Source organism: Schistocerca gregaria, chromosome 5 (genome assembly GCF_023897955.1).
Source record: "Schistocerca gregaria isolate iqSchGreg1 chromosome 5, iqSchGreg1.2, whole genome shotgun sequence".
NCBI lineage: Eukaryota > Metazoa > Arthropoda > Insecta > Orthoptera > Acrididae > Schistocerca > Schistocerca gregaria.
Window position 1 is genome coordinate 565734079 of NC_064924.1, and position 19813 is coordinate 565753891.

General features: G+C 37.7%; 1 protein-coding gene across 1 annotated transcript in view; it reads right to left on the reverse strand.

The window, feature by feature from the left end:
• LOC126272885 (golgin subfamily A member 8Q-like) overlaps nt 1-19813 on the reverse strand; it is a 219559-nt gene that overhangs the window by 191703 nt on the left and 8043 nt on the right. The window contains exon 2 of the mRNA XM_049976133.1: nt 11744-11849. Within this exon, the coding sequence (XP_049832090.1) occupies nt 11744-11849 (106 nt within the window). The remainder of the gene's footprint in view (nt 1-11743; nt 11850-19813) is intronic.

Sequence of the window (19813 nt, forward strand, 5' to 3'; positions counted from 1 at the left end):
AGAGAGTGGTGTGCTGGCCACACGCCCTTCCTATCCGCATCCTCAGCTGAGGATGACACACCGGCCAGATGGACCCGATGGTCCACTTGTGGCCTGAAGATGGAGTGCTTACTTACTAACCTAAGCGCAACCTCTTGAAGCGCAATGTTTCTGAGAAAACAGTAGTCGCTAACCTGTGGCAAAACTATTGATCATCGTCACTTTCCTAATGGAAATTAAAGGTGACCTGTACCAGCTAACTCAAAACAGAAAAAAATTCAGTTTCAGTGCTAAAACTGAACTGTAGCTTCTCACTTCTTCTGCGCGAGCTGATGCAATACTGACCAATGAGCAGTCCTAGTTGGAACTCATATACAGGTTATAAGCATCAACAAAAGAAATAAGGGTGATAGGAAGAAAGGTATGAGCAAATAAAAAAGTCAATATGATGTTGAAAATGAGGGGACAAAAGATTAAAAATAAAAAAATAGATTGAAACCAACTAATTGAAAAGAATAATAATGAGAGCCATTTTGATAAAGATTTAAAAAAGAAAAAAAAAGTCACACAGCGATACTTGAACCCACATACTTTTGCACTATACAGTTGACATTACCACTGCACTACAGTAGACCTTCTCAGGTCATTGATGCAAAGATCATTTTGCACCTTCAAAAAGTTTGATTTTACACCATATTGTACGAAGTTTACAAGCTGTACACCAATCTCTGTGATGATAACTGAATATGAGAAGCCAAATTGTGTCTTGTGCAAAAGAATCCAATAGTCTTTGGCTAGAATATGTACAAAATCTGCATATTTCATTACAATGATTTAATGGTTTTGGGTGTGTTTGTGTTTTTTGGGTGTGTTTATCATGTGTGATGAAACACAAAATAAATGGGCTGAACCCAGCCCAGGCTCCAAACACAACAAGAAAAAAACAACAACAAGGAATTGGAAGTTAACTGATCATTTGTTGTGGTAGTTTAGCAACAGCGAGCAGTTCAAGCATGAAGCTGAGTGCTTAGATTGGAGGAAGACACCTCCAACATGTGAAGTGTCAACGACCAAGTAATCTTAATCAGACTATAAATGAAATTTGTCAACAATATGGAAGTCAACAACACAAAGAACGTCTATCCCAAAACTTTTTTGAGCTAGAGGTGAAATGACCACTAACAATGTAAGTTACCCTTCCACATTCTTATAACGTATACAGATGGAGAATTGCCCCCTCAAAGGACTGCACACAACCTTATGCAGTGGCCACTGCAACTCTGGGCATCCGAAGAGCCTGTATACATCTCAATTAATGAGGTCAACCATCACTCCAGTGTTGACTTGAAATGTAACCAGCCATGCCTCCATAAACAACGTCAGAAAAAAATACACAGGGGCAACCCTCAAGGGGCATCAGGAATGACTCACAATCAAGTGAAAACACAAGAGCTTCCAACGACTGCCTCATCGCATGCCAACTGTCACAAACAGTTGTCAATGGCCTTTCTGATGGAATACCACACACACGACTTCCAAATGCTGGCAGTCACAACAAATGGGCAACACATAAGAATTGGGATAGAACTACTATCTCACCCAATGAGTGGAAAGAGAATGACGGCAAGAGGCCAAAAAATTACCGGATACAGAAATTACAATGCTGCAAGCAAAGTGAAACTGATGTCCTTTGCACAGGCAAATGACAGGCAGCACCATGATGCCACTGTGCCAGAACCATCAGTGGCCTCCACACGTGGTGACTCGGTGGAAGACATGGCTGGGTCAGGCAAGGTCAATGTTCTTGTCTGAACCTCAGGATCAGGCATTAAATGGACAACCACATCTTGAATTGGTGAATGTGCGTAAGAGGTAGCATATTTGAGACACTCAAAATAACACTTACGTGACGGAGCCTGCAAATCGGTGCTACAACTGCTCCATGCACTTGTTGTGCTGGTAAAAAGCTGCAACCATGTCACTCTCCATATGGGTTTGGTGTCCAAAATACTGCATTATCAATTGTCAAAGATCATTAGAGGGGAGTTTCTCAGGTCAGCAGAGGGCTTCAAATTTTAGACAAGTTTGTATAAAGCCATACTGCAGGGCAGCAGGATTGGTGATGTGCCTTACCTGTCAGTGCAGTGAGAACTAGGGCAAGAAGTTCTCCCATTTTTCTGTAGACTCATTGAAACCAACAAACAGAGAAGAAAACTTCACAATGAGTGCCTGACCCATTGCCTAAGGGGCAAGGGTGTGAAGCAACTCTGCATTCTGTGAAGCAACTCTGCATTCTGATTCATCAGCACTTACATCTGCTTCTGATGCTGCTGTTCCATTGGCAGGTGCAATTGCTCTTGATAGCAATGCAGATTTGCTAGGTCCATGCTGTTCCAAAATTAATAACAGGAAAAGAGAATCAAAAAATAGGGGCACTTGCATGTGTAAGAACATCCTTTGTTGACACATTAGTACCTGCCATGGCATGACAATGCCACTACAATACACTGTCAGGACGTGCACTTCACCGGCCCCGTCTGAACCCTCAAACACACAAGTCATACACACTCACACACACATGTACACTGTACTGTGCCTCACTGTTTTGTAGTTGCAGGATACTATGCCTCGCCAATATGCTGCTGATACGGTTGCACTATCAGTCAGAGGATGGCATTCACGTATTGTACAGCCAGTATGGTGCCTTCCATGACCACCAGCACCATACGTCGGCCCCACATAATGCCTCCCTAAAACAGCAGAGAACCTCCACCTTGCTGCACTCACTGGACAGTGTGTCTAAGGCGTTCAGCCTGACCGGGTTGCCACCAAACATGTCTCCAATGATTGTCTGGTTGAAGACATTTGCGACACTCATCAGTGAAGAGAATGTGATGCCAATCCTGAGCGGTCCATTCGGCAAGTTGTTGGTCCCATCTGTACTGCACTGCATGGTCGTGATTGCAAAGATAGACCTCGTCATGGACGTTGGAAGTGAAGTTGCGTATCATGCAGCCTATTGCACACAGTTTGAGTCTTAACATGATGTCCTGCGGCTGCATGAAAAGCATTATTTAACATGGTGGCATTGCTGTCAGGGTCCCTCTGAGGCACAATCCATAGGTAGCGGTCATCCACTGCAGTAGTAGCCCTTTGGTGGCCTGCGCTAGGCATGTCAGCAACAGTTCCTGTCTCTCTGTATCTCCTCCACATCTGAACAACATTGCTCTAGTTCACTCCACAATGTCTGGACACTTCCCTTGTTGAGAGCCCTTCCTGGCACAAAGTAAAAATGCGGACGTGATGGGACCTCAGTATTGACTGTCTACGCATGGTTGAACTACAAACAACACGAGCCATGTACCTCCTTCCTCATGAAATGACTGGAAAATCAATTACAAATCTACTGAAACCAGTAGTTTGTGCTTACTTTAACAACTAGAAGCCCATGCTGAACAGCTGCTGGTGGAAAAGGTGTTTACAATTAAATGAAATCCCTATTTTACATTTTCATGCAGTTCTGATTTAAAAAACACGAAACTAAGGAAAATGCAGAACTGAGGAAAATGTTAAACCCTCACCCCCCCCCCCCCCCCCCAAAAAAAAACCAGCAAAAACACATGTAATTGGCATCTATGATTAAAAATCACAATCCTCTCCAATACTTTGTACAAAATCTGTCTATGTGAAGGAAAATAAATGTACAATACAATGTTTATACAATAATTTGGGATAACAAATTTCATTAAATCCCAAAAAACACAGAAACATAACAGCAAGTAAAAACTCATTTTAAAAAATTGAAACTGGTATCTGAGACAAGATAATCAAGCTATTTTCCAACAAGCTACGATCACAAATTATACACTCAAAACATGCATTTTGAAGAGATCATCCTTTGTGCTCACCCAAAAACAAAACTAAAACTGATGAACATGATGAGTTAACCAAAAATATCACAGCACTTAAGTAGTTAAACCATAAGCATAAATGAAGACATCTGCTTAATGACTAACTTCGTCATCTTCACTGTTAATGTTTAAAGTTTTCTTACAAATTGCAATTCACATGCTCACCACCATTAAAGTGTCATTTTAGGCTTGATAAGAGAAACAGAACCCAAAAAAAATAAGTTCACTTTCCCAGATGACATTACTACCATCTTAGAAGCCAGTTTAGTGAATTTCTGTACACTGTTTAAAACATAAATTTGACAGAAAGCTCAGGTACTACAGTTTTCCTTCATGCTCTTTATGACTGCTTCCAGTCTTTACAATCTACAGTGTATGGTGCAAAGTGAATACATGAGTAGTGTATGTAGTTGTTGCAACTGTACTGTGTCAGATTTGAACACGGAAGTCTTTAAAATGTGCTCTCGCAAAACCCTTCTTCTATTACCAGGTGACATCTCTGTCATAGCACTTCATTTGCATGAAAAGCATATTTTCAGCACTTCACAAAATGCTTTTACCCCTATCTGCACTCCTGTCATTGAAGGGACACTCCCCCTCCCCATACATCCAGCATGCGAGCTCATTTTACATGTGTTAGTGTAGTGTGGTAGCCGTACTGACTCTTGGGTGACTTAACAAGTCACCAGCCAATAAGAGTTGACTATCCAGAAATGGGTGACTTTTCCTCGATTATGACCGAACATACGGTATTCTTCAAGACTTAGTGTTTTAATTTAAAAGGTTGACAACTGATATTGTTGCTCAATACAGTACAATGGAAATTCATGCAAAAAGATGGGACTGAGTTATAAGTGGCACAAGAAAAGGTGGTGGCTGGGGCCCTTTACCAGATATTGACTCAACTGTCTTGTTTTTCCATTACCACTGGAATCTAGCAGTAGTTGTATCATAATTGCATGGTGAAGCTAAATGTTCCAAGTTTGTTGGCAACACTGATCGTGTATTACGTCAGCATTTCCTCTCTCACGTGTCCACAACAGCCCAAAACATTACCTTAACTCTGCCACCTCCCATGGTGTGAACCATCTGTCATTTGTGCCACTTATAACTTGTTCAGTCACATCAAATGTCAATAGGAAGCAACAGGATGAAGTCAAGCAAGACATTGAGTAAGAACTTAGAATCGAGGTAAACCATGCATGGAAGAAATGTAAAATTAGGAATTTTTAGCACTGATCTTATGGGTTTTTTCACAGGGACTATGAATTTATGGTATAGACTCATGAAAAATGTAAAATGAGGGAATGTTGAATTAAAGTTTTACTGTAATGCATTTTATATAGTCTCACAGAGAAACTTATTGAGGTATTCTTAGAGAAATCTAAATCATTACTGCACCATTTGGCAGACAAAGGAACACAGATGATAACCAGTGAAGTCAGGGCTGGTGGTCTAGGGGGAAAGTATGGGCCTGGAAACTGAAAGATTGTGGGATCAAATCCTGGTCAGACCATAGATTTTTAACTCAGTCTTTTAACTTACAAGATTAGCCAGGCATGGCGCATGGTTCAGATCACGTATTACACTGTAGGACATCTTTCCCCAGTTGGATAACTGAGGTAGGTTAGGGAAACACAAGTCGCCAAAGTGGCATTCAACTGAAAGACTTGCACCAGATCATTGAGCCATGTGTAATTGTCTTCATTATTATAGTGAAGGTTTTAATATTAATTTTCTGAAAGACTAAGATGAAAGAAATGATTTGAAATGTTACTTAACAATTATAACATGAGTACGGTACTTATGCTAATTTTCCCACCAGAATAACACAGGAAAGCAGCACCCCATTGCACAGAATTTTTGTATGTGAACACTTACTCAGTTGCATAAATTTGTGGAATATTCAATCAGCACTTGGAGGCACACAGACATACTAAAAACTGAAATACTGTGTATCTGACTACAGTGACATGGTATCATGGAAAACACAAGCTGCGACCTTGTCGCGAATAAAGCAATGACCCGTATATACAATAAGTTTCCTTTAATTTACGTCGATGGTCACAAAACTTTTCTTTAACAGATTACCAGTTTCAGTCTATAATGACCATCAACAGATCTGCAGCAAAAAATGGGAAAAACATAAATATATTCGCAGATTGTCTACAGCTTAAAATCAATACATAGACCATAATGAAAAGTACTACTGACAAATATATGCATTTGCGCACTTTAAGTATGAAGAGGCATATCTGTTTTATAAAGACAAAGTCCTAATGTATTGCAGCAATAGTGGCATCGTCAAATGTTAAATGTAGAATCAGCACCAGCATCGTCAAATACATATAAATAACATCATATGCACGAGTCATGTTGTCAGTAGCACTACTGTTCAAAACAAGCTGCCGTACAGTAGCCACAAGATGTTCATGTTGTAAGTTCACCAGACGTCACTATTGTCGGCATACACTAGTTTTCAATAATTAATTGAAGAGCAAAAATAAAGGGGAATACAAAAGTTGAAATCTGTAATGAGCTTATAATGTATAAAAGGCACTACAGTAACAATCTTACTTTTGTCGTGTACTTTTTCATTGCTTTTTATTACTGCACTAATAAGACACCAAATCAACCCTGGATCACAAAAGGAATCAAAATATCAGTTGTAAGGAAAAGGGAGTTGAAATATTAGGTTAAAAAGAGGAGGACAACTGATAACATATTACTAGAAATACCATGCTGTCTTAAGGAAAGCAATAAAAATAAATGGTGCAATGTGTGATGCTAAAATTCAGACTATAAATCTATTTGGACAACAGCCAAAAGAGTATCTAGAAAATGATCAAGGAATGTGAAAACCTTGTAATTAAAGAAAATAACCACAATAAATGACAGCAGTTGGGTAGAAAATGTAGTTAACAAATACTTCCTTTAAGTAGCTCAGGAAACTGGCAAGGACAGTTCGGGCAATAAAGCATCAGAAAAATGCAAGCATCAACATCAGACACATACAGACTAATCAGAATTACTTCATACTCTATCAAAGAACTTAAGAATGTAATAGGAGAGGAAATATGATATTACAAGCACTTATTGCATAGAAACCACTCAATTAATATGAAAAATAAAATCTCCCAAAAATTATACCACGGGAAACATTACCAGAATGAAACACAGCCAAAAGTCTAACTTTGTTTACGATCTCATATGCACCAGCAAACATCTGGCGAAAAAGGATAACACAGACACAAACCACAAAACTGAAATTATACCAAAAATGCATAAAGCGACCATTTCTAAGAGTTTGCCTATTACAAATAGATTTGCACATAGGGATATGATCACAAAAGAAAACTATAAGAAAAACATAGCACTTATTTTAGCTGATATCCATAAAAGAAAATGTAAATCACTTCTATATAGGATATTAGATTCTTATTAGCAGCTAGAAACAACAGTTAAACCAAATGCACCTTTAAAGGAGATCATAAAAAGCGTGGTAAACCTAAAAAAAAAGGTATGTAAGTGGTAATAAGAGATACAAAGGAGATCGCTATGCCCATCCAAATCACAAAAAATCATGTACAACAAACATTCAACATAACATTTAAAACATATCTAACTGGTCACTCTTCCTACAAATTATCTGAATATCCAGATTCAAGGAATGAAAAGTTCTGACATGGTGAGTAGCAGTGTTAATTATAAAGCTGTATGAAAAGTAATAATGTATTGTAAATAGGATTCAGTATTTACAGATATAAGAAAATATTATCTTTAAAGATACCACTGTAATCAAGTAAATACTAAGCTACCATACCAATAGCAGATAAATAGCGCCTATTTAATAAACTGAGAAGGCAGCAGCTTTTATCAAAGTAGCAGCTTTTCTCAAAGTAGCAGTTTTCTTTCTAATTTACTTGATTAAATTTAGACACTATAAATGTGAAGGATATGGAATGAGTCAGTATTTTTACAATGTTAACAATACTGCAGCACACACTATGGTTAATTCATGTCAAAACTCACTGTAACAACATGGGACACTAGAAGAAATAAAGACATATTACTTACTCAGAATTAACACTTACATGTACACATTCAGATTAACAATAACAAAGTAATTGAGCAACAATATAACATTACAGCAACAAATAGTTTCATTTATTCTTACATTGCATGGCGAACTTGGCTGTATAATAAAAGTTTGCTCCTGTGTACTAAAAAATTCACTAACTGAATAGAACGACTTTTGTATTAGATATTCTTTCAGTTTGCTCTTGAACTTTGATGTATCAGGAGCAAGACATTTGATGACACTGGGTAGAGCATTGTAAATTTTGATGCCTGTATAATTTACTCCTCTCTGTACAAGGGTATAGTTTGACTGGTTACTATGAAAGTCCTCTTCTGACATTGTGTTGTGACTATGATATTAACTATTGGTTTTGAAAGAGAGTGGTTTTTATTAATGAAACATACAAGGGAATATAAGAACTGAGATAACATTGTAAATACCTGTAATTTCCTAAACAGATTCCCCCAAGAATGCCTTGGTTGCACACCACTCACGATACGTATAGCTCTCTTCTGAGCAATAAAAATTTGTTTGGCAAGGGCTGGTTGCCCCAAAAGATGATTCCATACACCAAAAGTGCATGGAAATACCAGAAATAAGCAGCTCTTATGGCCTCCTTATATGTGGTTGATGCAATTATGTGTAAGGCAAATGTTGCAGAATGTAGCCTTTTTTCAAGATCTAGGATATGGTTGGACCAATTTAGCTTGCAGTCTATGTACACACCCAGGAACTTAGACAAGTTAACTTGCTTTATTTGTTGTCCATTACATTCTATATTTATATCCCTCGGTTCTTTATGTGCTGTGTTAAACTGTACATAATGAGTTTTTTTTATATTTAGAGAGAGTCCATTACAGTTAAACCATTCCAGAATGTCATCAAATGCATTGTTTGCAGATGTTTCCCGATTGTTCCCTGTTGCTTTGTCAACTAGAAGAGAAGTATTGTCAGCGAACACTGATAGTTTCTTGTTAACACAGTATACAAATTAAGTTTTCTGTAATTTCTTTGTCTTTTGTTAATGTTCCACGTCCCTGAAGATTCTCCTTCTTGATGAGATCTATTGAATATAATGAATGAATGTAATTATTCACCCTATCCTTAAACAGCATTATACACAACATCTTAATGTAAAAACTGATGCCTCATATCATAATATGACACAGACAACCAATGAATTAAAAATGAAAACAAAAGAACTGCTGTCAATTTTGAGATGGGAGGGAAGAAACAGGTACATGAAAAATAAGGTTTTTTTTTTCATTGGGATGAACAAATTAAAAATATCAAGTGTGACCAGCCAGCCACAGGGGACTACTAATAAGTAAATAAGAAAGGAGTAAGCAGAAATCACAGGAAAGAAAATAATCGAGGCAGTACACACTACAATAGATCAGTGGATGTCAAAGGAAAAGGCATAAGACACAGGAAAGAAAATGATCAGAGCAGTACCAACTACAATTGAGCCATTGTTCAGAATAATACAAACAAAGAAAGAAAGAAGGAATTTGTGGGAATAAAGGTGTTTTGGCGGAAAAAATTATTCGGGAAAGGGAAAATATCAAGATGGCCATCAGTGGACTTATGAACCTGCCACATCTGTCAATAATGTTGTCTCAGTTAGTGCAAAATCACATGGCAGACAAGATCAACCCACTGATTTGATAGAAATAACAGTTTCAGTGGAGCAACATTCAAACTGAAAGTGAGTGGTACTGTAGATGCTCCTCATATACAGAAAACAATTCAAAACTTTGTAATGAAGATCTTTCACAAACACCTTCAGTCCCAATATAACAAAACAGAATATTTGAGAACATAAGAAAATCAGGGATTGTTTGAAAACTGAGGATTTAAATATTATAATAATAATGCAAGACTTAGAAGGTTTTTCTGTAATTTATCTTTCTCAACACTGACTTGATGAGACCTTAATAAAGTCTCTTCCCAGAAAATTTATATTTGGTTGACTACTGAAGGTCAGTATGAGAAATGCCCATATTCCTGAAGAATAACACAGAAGTTGCAAGTATTCCTAATATTATAATGCAAAGTAGAAAAAAAACAACAGAAATGGCAGCAATGAAAACTCAAAATTAAATTTTACAACAGCCACAGTTTACACACTGTAAACAAATCTTGCACAACATCAACAACTAAAACTACAGCAGGAGCAGTAACATCAACACCGTCAGGAACTAATCTAGCACATTACTACTTCACTACAGCAGCACTCCATTAGAAAATGCTAGGGTATTTCTAGAGAAAATGGAATAGATCCTAAATAAAGAAGGATGTGAGGTTATAGTTTGTCATACCTTTAACAGTGGCTTTTTTTAGTAATCCCATCAGACACACAGGTCAATGATTCAGGCATATCAATATGTGTAACATTACATACATTGAGCAAGGATGCCTGTGGCAGGATCAAGGCCAATATCAAAACATCAATCGCACGAATACAGGTGGTTCAAGAACATTTTTCCACACAATTCGACTTATCATTTGGTGCCACTTCTCTCCTTTTCACTTGCTCACTTTTATCCAAGCCAGTTTCTGCTACTAAACAAATCTTGCACAACATCAACAACACAAACCACTAAAACTGGAGCAGGAGCAGCAGCATCAACACCATCAGGAACTACTCTAACACATTACTACTTCACTGCAGCAGCACTCACAGGCACAGTTGTCCATACTGGCATTGCAACCATTAAGCGAAGCTCATGAATTTGAATTTTAAATGGTTTAGTTTTCATTCACTAGTCAATATGATTACTTTTCCCTGTACTGCTGAGAATTGTCTATGTTGTTATGTACAGACAGCTGACACCACAGTCCTTCATGATCAGATATATGTAGTACAGTGTGTCCAAGATAAAAACAACCCTACCCTATAAGCAACACAGTGTAATTTTACTGTTTTCCAATCTTCCAATCATGTGACGGGTGTGGTTAATTGTCAAAGCTTCAGCTTTTGCTTGAAAGTGCAGTGAACATCTCTTCTTTGTTCTCTGAATTATTTATATGAAATATTCCATATTCATGAAACAAAAGGGGTGTTTTCAGTTAGAGCTTACATCTGTACTGGTTCATCTAAAAAGGGTTGCAAAATTTTTCTTGAACTAGTCCAAAACTCCAGTATTCAAGCAAAAACTAGTATTCAGAAATTGATATCAAAATAGCAGTCCTATGGTGATGTCTCTGTTTGTAAGTTTAGCCATAAGCTTTCAGTTCAAGTTCCTGAAAGTTCCTGTTAGCCCAAAAAAATATGTAGGGCAGATTTCACAACAGACAGGTGGTAAACATACATCTTGTCATTCTGTACTTTAGTGCTTAGACCAGAAACCTTACCAAGTGTAATGGGCTCAGGTATTACTTCTAGCTGATAAAGAAAAGGGGATTTAGTATTCTGACTGATTCCTTAAGAAGACTGATTCCTATATGTGGAGTTTGGTTAGCAAAATTTCGCATATTAAAATGAACTGTATCTCCAACCTTCCCATTCAGCTTGTATGTGAAGCACTCGAACTATAATGACAAATGCCATTAAGATGAATAAACCCTTGCAATAATATTTTTATAAGGTATTCAATAGGGAGAAAGGTAAAAGCTTGAAAAAAATGTAAGAGAGAAGTAACAATTACAAAATGAAACTGCAAATGGAAACTTAAACATTAGCCTCAAAAAATTTAAATTTAATACACTATAAAATCCAAAGTTCAGCATTAAAATACTCAGAAAGATGCTGAATAAAAATAGTAATTACACGTTTAAGCTGGAGTTCATGTAATATCTCACGTAACTGTCTCTCCAGATTAAGCGCATCAGGTTCTTCAAGCATTTCAACCTCGCCTGTTAATTGCATTCTCCTCCTGCAGTGCAAATTGAGAAGGGTACTTGTTAAATTATTTCAACAATACTCAGGTAGTTTTTATCTATTTACTTACTTTATTTTTGTAATCTAGACACATATGAGATACAGATTAATTTACAACTGTAGCCAATCTCTCCCAGTCCCACTTTGCCAACGACAGTCATTGAATCAAAAGTAAAACAGGGTACATGGTATCTGTTCTAAAAGATGTGGACAGTTTAAGAGAGTGAAAGTAACCAGAAATTGCATTAAACTGTCCTATCTAATAATTTAAGGAGAATGATTGGATATACAAAATTCCAACCAAATTCTGTGTCAATATTAAACTAAGGTATAGGCATAGTCCATTTCAATTCAGGCAGACTACGAAAAAATCTTACCTTCATAGTCTCAGATGTTATTGAGTTTAGCACATGTTGAGACTAAGGACTAAGTAAGGAACACGTATTTCTTTGTTTTCTCCAATAAAATTTCTGCTCTGGGAAATGGCCCTTCAAAGATGACACTGCACATACCATTTGGAAGATGTGAATTTTGCAAAAAAATAAAAATTAAAAAAAATAGAAAAAAATAAAATAAAATAAAATAATGTACTCATTTTGCTGTTTTTTTGTTTTTTTTTTTTCTTTTTTGGAACATAATTGCTTTATGATATACAGGACATAAAATTCCCTCTGAGGCCTGTGATCATTTTTATGTTAATAATTGGCAACCAATGCTGTGCAATCACAATAATGTCATGAGATGTTCAATTGACTCTTTTTATTACAACATGTTACATGTTTCGGAATTACATCCATCTTCAGACATCTGTTACAAAAAAGTACAAAACATAAGTGAGCAGCACATTCAACACGCCTCAACGTTACAAAAAATGAGAACGGGTCATATGAGTTACATACCACACACTTCAACTCCTTCCTAACCAACCAGGCATCCAGCCTTGACAACTCAAAGAAAGTGTCCAATAACATATGACTATAACTGCAACACAAGCAGTCTTGAAGCAGAGCGTATACTGACGCTAAACAAGTCAACTAGCAGCGAAGCACCCTCGGTAGGGGGCACTGCATGGTCATGTGCTCCATGCATTCACATGTAATTTAATAATAATATACTCAGAATGTACATCTAACAGGGTGTAATTATGACTAGCAACTGGAATGGTACTTCTGTACACGTTAACACTAAAGGACTTTTTTTTTTAATTTTAAGAACTCCAAATTTTTACATTGCCATACTATACCTATAGCCAGTAGTGGCACTAAGCACAACTCAAACCATATGTCAATATAATATAAATAATTTGGGGGGGGGGGGGGAGGTGTGGGGGGGAGGAGTTCCTTCATGAATAAACCTTTCAACCTCCCAAATCTCTAAAAGAGTACCACCAAATTAAGAATAACCAACAGTAAACATCATAAACTAAATCCCTATGATCAGCTCACATATGCAAGTGTCTTAGGCACCATCTATTAAAGCCAACAGCAACCATGTCAGTGGCAGCCATCCGCCTATCGAATTACAGCCAAGTGATATTCATGGGCCATGATTGCCCAAATAAAAGCCTTCAAACCACAACTTACACCCCTCTACCATATGGAGAAAAGTTTAATGGTGAGAGAAAGAACATTTTCATAAAAGCCCAAAACACACACGTGGGTTGTACCTCATACATTCCTTATATAAACTAGTGGCACAACAATTTCCCGAGTCCTACCTATGCTATCCGGATACTGGAGAGCTCTGGATCTAAAAAAGAAAAAAAAAACATTAAAAGTGTTAAAACTTTGAAGTCTAAAATCAATAAAATAAACCATTGTGTCACCAAGGACCACCCAAAGGGTATGGTGGTGAACAAATGCGTATATGCCAACCTATCTACGCATCTAACTTTCTCCATATGACATTAAACTAGCCAACCACTCAGCAAAAATCCTAGCCTATCATAACAGTACATACACAGAACACCGCCAGCTCCTATAAAATACACTATCATAATGTCTTATGAGGGGCTAACAGACACCAAGCTTGAAATAGTATCCGTTCAAACAAGCCAAAAAACCAGCTATTCCCACCGGAATCCTATTCATTAAAAACTGGGTGGGCAGTGTGCTGTATATGTGCATAGATCTACAGATCTTCAAAATTATCTAAAATATTCCCTTTTGGTTCTAAATGCAAAATCCATAGGCTATCTTCTATAGGGGCCAGCTTATGGCCAGTCTCCCTCATATGGCACCCCAGCCCACTATTATTACTATAGTTATGTTATCTAAGCCTTGTGGCAAAATCCCTACTCATCTGGCCAATGTATGTCCCAGCACATACTCCACATTTAATTTCATATACATCGAATTACTTAAACTTATCTGTTTTCCCTTCTTCCTGATGTTATATTACCCCCCCCCCCCCCCCAACTTCTTCCTTGTGTGGAAGCCTACACGAACGCCAGCCTTCCTGAAGGTTCTAGTTAGTTTTTGGCAACATGGTCCAATATACTCCATTGACACAAACTTACTATTTAATTTTTGGTGGCCCAGCTGCTCTGTCTTGCTATGAATTTTAGCTCCAAACTCTCGTATAAATTTTTCTGAGTACACGTTAGACTGTCTTATCCTTACTATCATTTCAATCTTCCTATCAGTGGCTTCTTTGCTCAAATTAACCCTTCTTCTATTTCCAGGTGACATCTCTGTCATAGCACTTCATTTGCATGAAAAGCATATTTTCAGCACTTCACAAAATGCTTTCGCCTCTACCTGCACTCCCGTCACTGAAGAGGCACTCCCCCTCTCCATACATCCAGGATGCGAGCTCATTTTACATGTGTTAGAGTGGTGTGGTGGCTGTACTGGCTCTTGGGTGACTTAACAAGTCACCAGCCAATAAGAGTTCACTATCCAGAAATGGGTGACTTTTCCTCGATTGTGACCGAGCATATTCTTCGAGATTCAGTGTTTTAATTTAAAAGGTTGACAACTGATATTGTTGCTCAATACAATACAATGGAAATTCATGCAAAAAGATGGGACTGAGTTATAAGTGGCACAAGGAAAGGTGGTGGCTCAGGCCCTTTATCACATATTGATTCAACTGTCTTGTTTTTCCATTACCGCTAGAATCTAGCAGTAGTTGTATCATAATTGTGTGGTGAAGCTAAATGTTGCAAGTTTGTTGGCAACACTGATCATGTATTATGTCAGCATTTCCTCTCTCACGTGTCCACAACAGTCCAAAACATTCCCTTAACTCTGCCATTAAACGGAAAATAATTAAATGACAAGGTTAGTCGTAACAACTCCATAAACTCAACGACTTCATTATAAACCATCCTACAATTCCTTGGTAAATTTTTGTGAATAATCTCCAGTGTCTCACTGACCAGGATGTTCGTATAAAAATTAACTACATCAAATGAGGCTAACACAGCCCCCTCAGGCAACCTAATATTTTGTAGAAGGCCAACCATCTCAAAACTATTACGAACACTAAAGGTCTCCTGAAAAGTATAATATTCTTTCAGTTTATTGTGACAAAATCTATTCACATAGTAATCTGGGCTTGAACAAGCACTAATAATCGGACGGATGGGTTTCTCAATTTTATGGAGCTTAATTTGAACCCTCAACCGTGGCATTCTGGGATTCATCATGAAAAGCCTCTTTCTCTTTACATCTGAGTCAAACAGGAAATGCAAGTCATTAATACATTTTTTAATATCTCGGCTCAACTGAGTTAGGGGCTTTTTACTAGTTTCTACGATACCATTACCACTGAAAAATCTTAGGGTCTTAGCAATGTAGTCACTATCCTTAATCAACACAACAAAGTTTCCTTTATCAGCTTTGGCTGCTAAGATCTTATTGTCCTCCAATTTTAAATTTAGTTTCTTCATAGTATCAGAAAATGTACCTGGAAAATGTGGCATATCTCTAGCTCGCATTAGGGCATTACAAGTTGCCACAGCTATATCGGCCTGCAAAATTTTGGGAACTTTTGCTATATCACATCCACTCTTAACCTCGGTAATCACCCTCTTGATGATTTTGCCATTAGTCTCTGAAGATATATTATTAGACACTTTCTTTGAGTTGTCAAGGCTGCACACCTGGTTGGTTAGGAAGGAGTTGAAGTTTGTGGTATGTAACTCATATGAACCAATCCCATTTTCTGTAAAGTTGAGACATGTTGAATGTACTGTTCACTTATGTTTTGTACTTTTTTGTAACAGATGTCTGAAGATGGGTGTAATCCCGAAACATGTAACATGTTCTAATAAAAAGAGTCAATTGAACATCTCATGACTTTATTGCGATTGTACAGCATTGGCTGCCAATTATTAATTGCTTTATGATTACAAAGAAATCCTTAATTTGGACTCCCAAATTTCTTGTACTAGAGCGGTCTCTACTTTTTTTATAATCAATGGAAAAAAATTTTTGTTTAAAAAATGCCGGTCCATAAAATTTTGTTTTTTTCTGTTGATTAGTACCATGTGTTGTTGTTATGGTCTTCAGTCCTGAGACTAGTTTGATGCAGCTCTCCATGCTACTCTATCCTGTGCAAGTTTCTTCATCTCCCAGTACCTGCTGCAACCTACATCCTTCTGAATCTGCGTAGTTTATTCATCTCTTGATCTTCCTCTACGATTTTTACCCTCCACGCTGCCCACCAATAGTAAATTGGTGACCCCTCGATGTCTCAGAAGATGTCCTCCCAACCGATCCCCTCTTCTCGTCAAGTTGTGCCACAAGCTCCTCTTCTCCCCAATTCTATTCAGTACTTCCTCATTAGTTATGTTATCTACCCATCTAATCTTCAGCATTCTTCAGTAGCACCACATTTCGAAAGCTTCTATTCTCTTCTTATCCAAACTATTTATCGTCCATGTTTCACTTCCATACATGGCTACACTCCATACAAATACTTTCAGAAACGACTCCCTGACACTTAAATCTACACTCGATGTTAACAAATTTTTCTTCTTCAGAAACGCTTTACTTGCCATTGCCAGTCTACATTTTATATCCTCTCTACTTTGACCATTGTCAGTTATTTTGCTCCCCAAATAGCAAAACTCCTTTACTACTTTAAGTGTCTCATTTCCTAATCTAATTCCCTCAGCATCACCCGATTTAATTCGAATACATTCCATTATCCTAGGTTTGCCTTTGTTGATGTTCATCTTATACCCTCCTTTCAAGACACTGTCCATTCCATTCAACTGCTCTTCCAAGTCCTTTGCTGTCTCTGACAGAATTACAATGTCATTGGCGAACCTCAAAGTTTTTATTTCTTCTCCAAGGATTTTAACTCCTACTCCGAACTTTTCTTTTGTTTCCTTTATTGCTTGTTCAATGTATAGATTGAATAACATCAGGGAGAGGCTACACCCATGTCTCAATCCCTTCCCAACCACTGCTTCCCTTTCATGTCCCTCGACTCTTATACTGTCATCTGCTTTCTGTACAAATTGCAAATAGCCTTTCGCTCCCTGTATTTTACCCCTGCCACCTTCATAATTTGAAACAGAGTATTCCAATCAACATTGTCAAAAGCTTTCTCTAAGTCTACAAATGCTAGAAACGTAGGTTTGCTTTTCGTTAATCTTTCTTCTAAGATAAGTCATAGGGTCAGTATTGCCTCACATGTTCCAACATTTCAACGGAATCCAAACTGATCTTCCCTGTCAGTTTTTCACGTTAGTATTTTGCAGCTGTGACTTATTAAACTGATAGTTCGGTAATTTTCGCTTTCTTTGGAATTGGAACTGTTATATTCTTCTTGAAGTCTGAGGGTATTTCGCCTGTCTCATACATCTTGCTCACCAGATGGTAGAGTTTTGTCAGGGCTGGCTCTCCCAAGGCTGTCAGTAGTTCTAATGGAATGTTGTCTACTCCGGGGGCCTTGTTTCAACTCAGGTCTTTCAGTGCTCTGTCAAACTCTTCACGCAGTATCATATCTCCCATTTCATCTTCATCTACATCCTCTTCCATTTACATAATATTGTCCTCAAGTACATCTTCCTTGTATAGACCCTCTACATACTCCTTCCACCTTTCTGCTTTCCCTTCTTTGCTTAGAACTGGGTTTCCATCAAAGCTCTTGATATTCATGCAAGTAGTTCTCCTTTCTCCAAAGGTCTCTTTAATTTTCCTAGATGCAGTATCTATCTTACTCCTAGTGAGATAAGCCTCTACATCCTTACATTTGTCCTCTAGTCATCCCTGCTTAGCCATTTTGCACTTCCTGTCAATCTCATTTTTGAGACGTTTGTATTCCTTTTTGCCTGTTTCATTTACTGCATTTTGATATTTTCTCCTTACATCAATTAAATTCAATATTTCTTCAGTTAGTACCATATAGTTCTACATTCCCTGAAAAGAAGAGCTTCCACTTTTAGGTTTAACAGTTTTTATAAACAATTGAAAATTTTATTACCACATGATCACATAACAGACTCACTCATAAAAATAAAAACCTAGCCCTATTTAACACAATTTTAGTTTTGAAAGATGAGTAAGAGACTCATTTTTCAAGCATGTAAATGGTTCCAAAATGTATGTGAAAGGTCCAAAGACTTAAAGGTTTCAATTTATACAACTTCTTTGCACTCTCTTTCGTACTGAAACTAGCCAGTCAGTGAACTAAAAATGTGTTCCACTGCTTCAGGATCTTCCTTTGATATAGAATGATGCCTTCCTGTTGAACCAATAGGAACTGGAGCACTTACAATCTTCAAAACATTGTGAACAGGAAATGAGCACTGATGGCATTATTGCTGTCCTTCAGCTGGAAACATGTATCCAGCAGCTGGTCCATGTGGTAGTATAAAGTTCACTGCAATTTCATTTAACTCATAACTGGTGTCTATAATGTCTGCAATCCGCCAGTGACAATCATACACACACACACACCACAAACATCCCCCTTCTCGGGTTGAGTATCTGAATATTATCCTGCTATTTCTGAGGGGTTGGCTGAACGAATTTCTTCCTTCTTGGTCTTTAAAGGACGTGCAATATAAGTTCACCCATCACTTTGAGTCCAAAAATGTGTCTTCTGAATTCCTTTAATTGGAGTTGTTTGTTTGGACCATTCTTCTTTTTTCTGTTCACAGAATTCTTCGATTTCCTCTTTGGACAAAAGAATGAAAGCTGTGGATGTGTAAGATTTCATGACTCTTGTAAAATCTTCAGCATTCTGAATCACAGCTGTATTTGGTCTGGAAAGATTATGTTTTGTAGCATGGTGCTTCAGCTGGCCTCCTACACCATCACAAGGCCCTTTCCCGTGACCAGTAGCACTGTGTACCCAGTCAGTTGGCACAAGGAACTTACTCAGTTCAAACAGCTGGTAACAATTTTTAAAATGACTAGGGGCACCATCAGAAATAATGATGATGTTCTCTGCCCCTGTTTGCAGTTGAAGAATATTGGGCACTGCTTGCAAAGCATGTGCTGAGTCACATCCTGTGTCATCACTTATAAATGCAACACTTGTGGTCTTGTTTTGAAAATATGTCACTCCTGTAAAAATTGAAACCTAGTCATTACTCCAATGATATCCTTGTACTTCTTATGGGAGAATTACAGACCAGTTCTCAGCAAAATCACAGTGAAGCACTAAACAAAGTTCTTCAGCCTGTACGCACCCTTTCACTTCTGCAGTACGTTGTTGTTGCAATTTCTTCAGATGCTGGTGTGTTACTGCTTTCACTAACCATTTACCAAGTCCATGAATGTAACTGTCAAAGGCAACAGTTTCTCAATTAGTTTCTTTTCCTCCCATGTCACATATGAAATTTCTGCAGAGTTATTTGCTACATCTTCCAGGTCAAGTGTCTGTAAAGTCCTCCCTTTCGAGGGCAGTAACCACATTCTTGAAACAAACAAGTCTCTCGCTTTATGTCACAAACTACTAATGACTTCACATGCCCAACCAAGGTGTTATATGTAA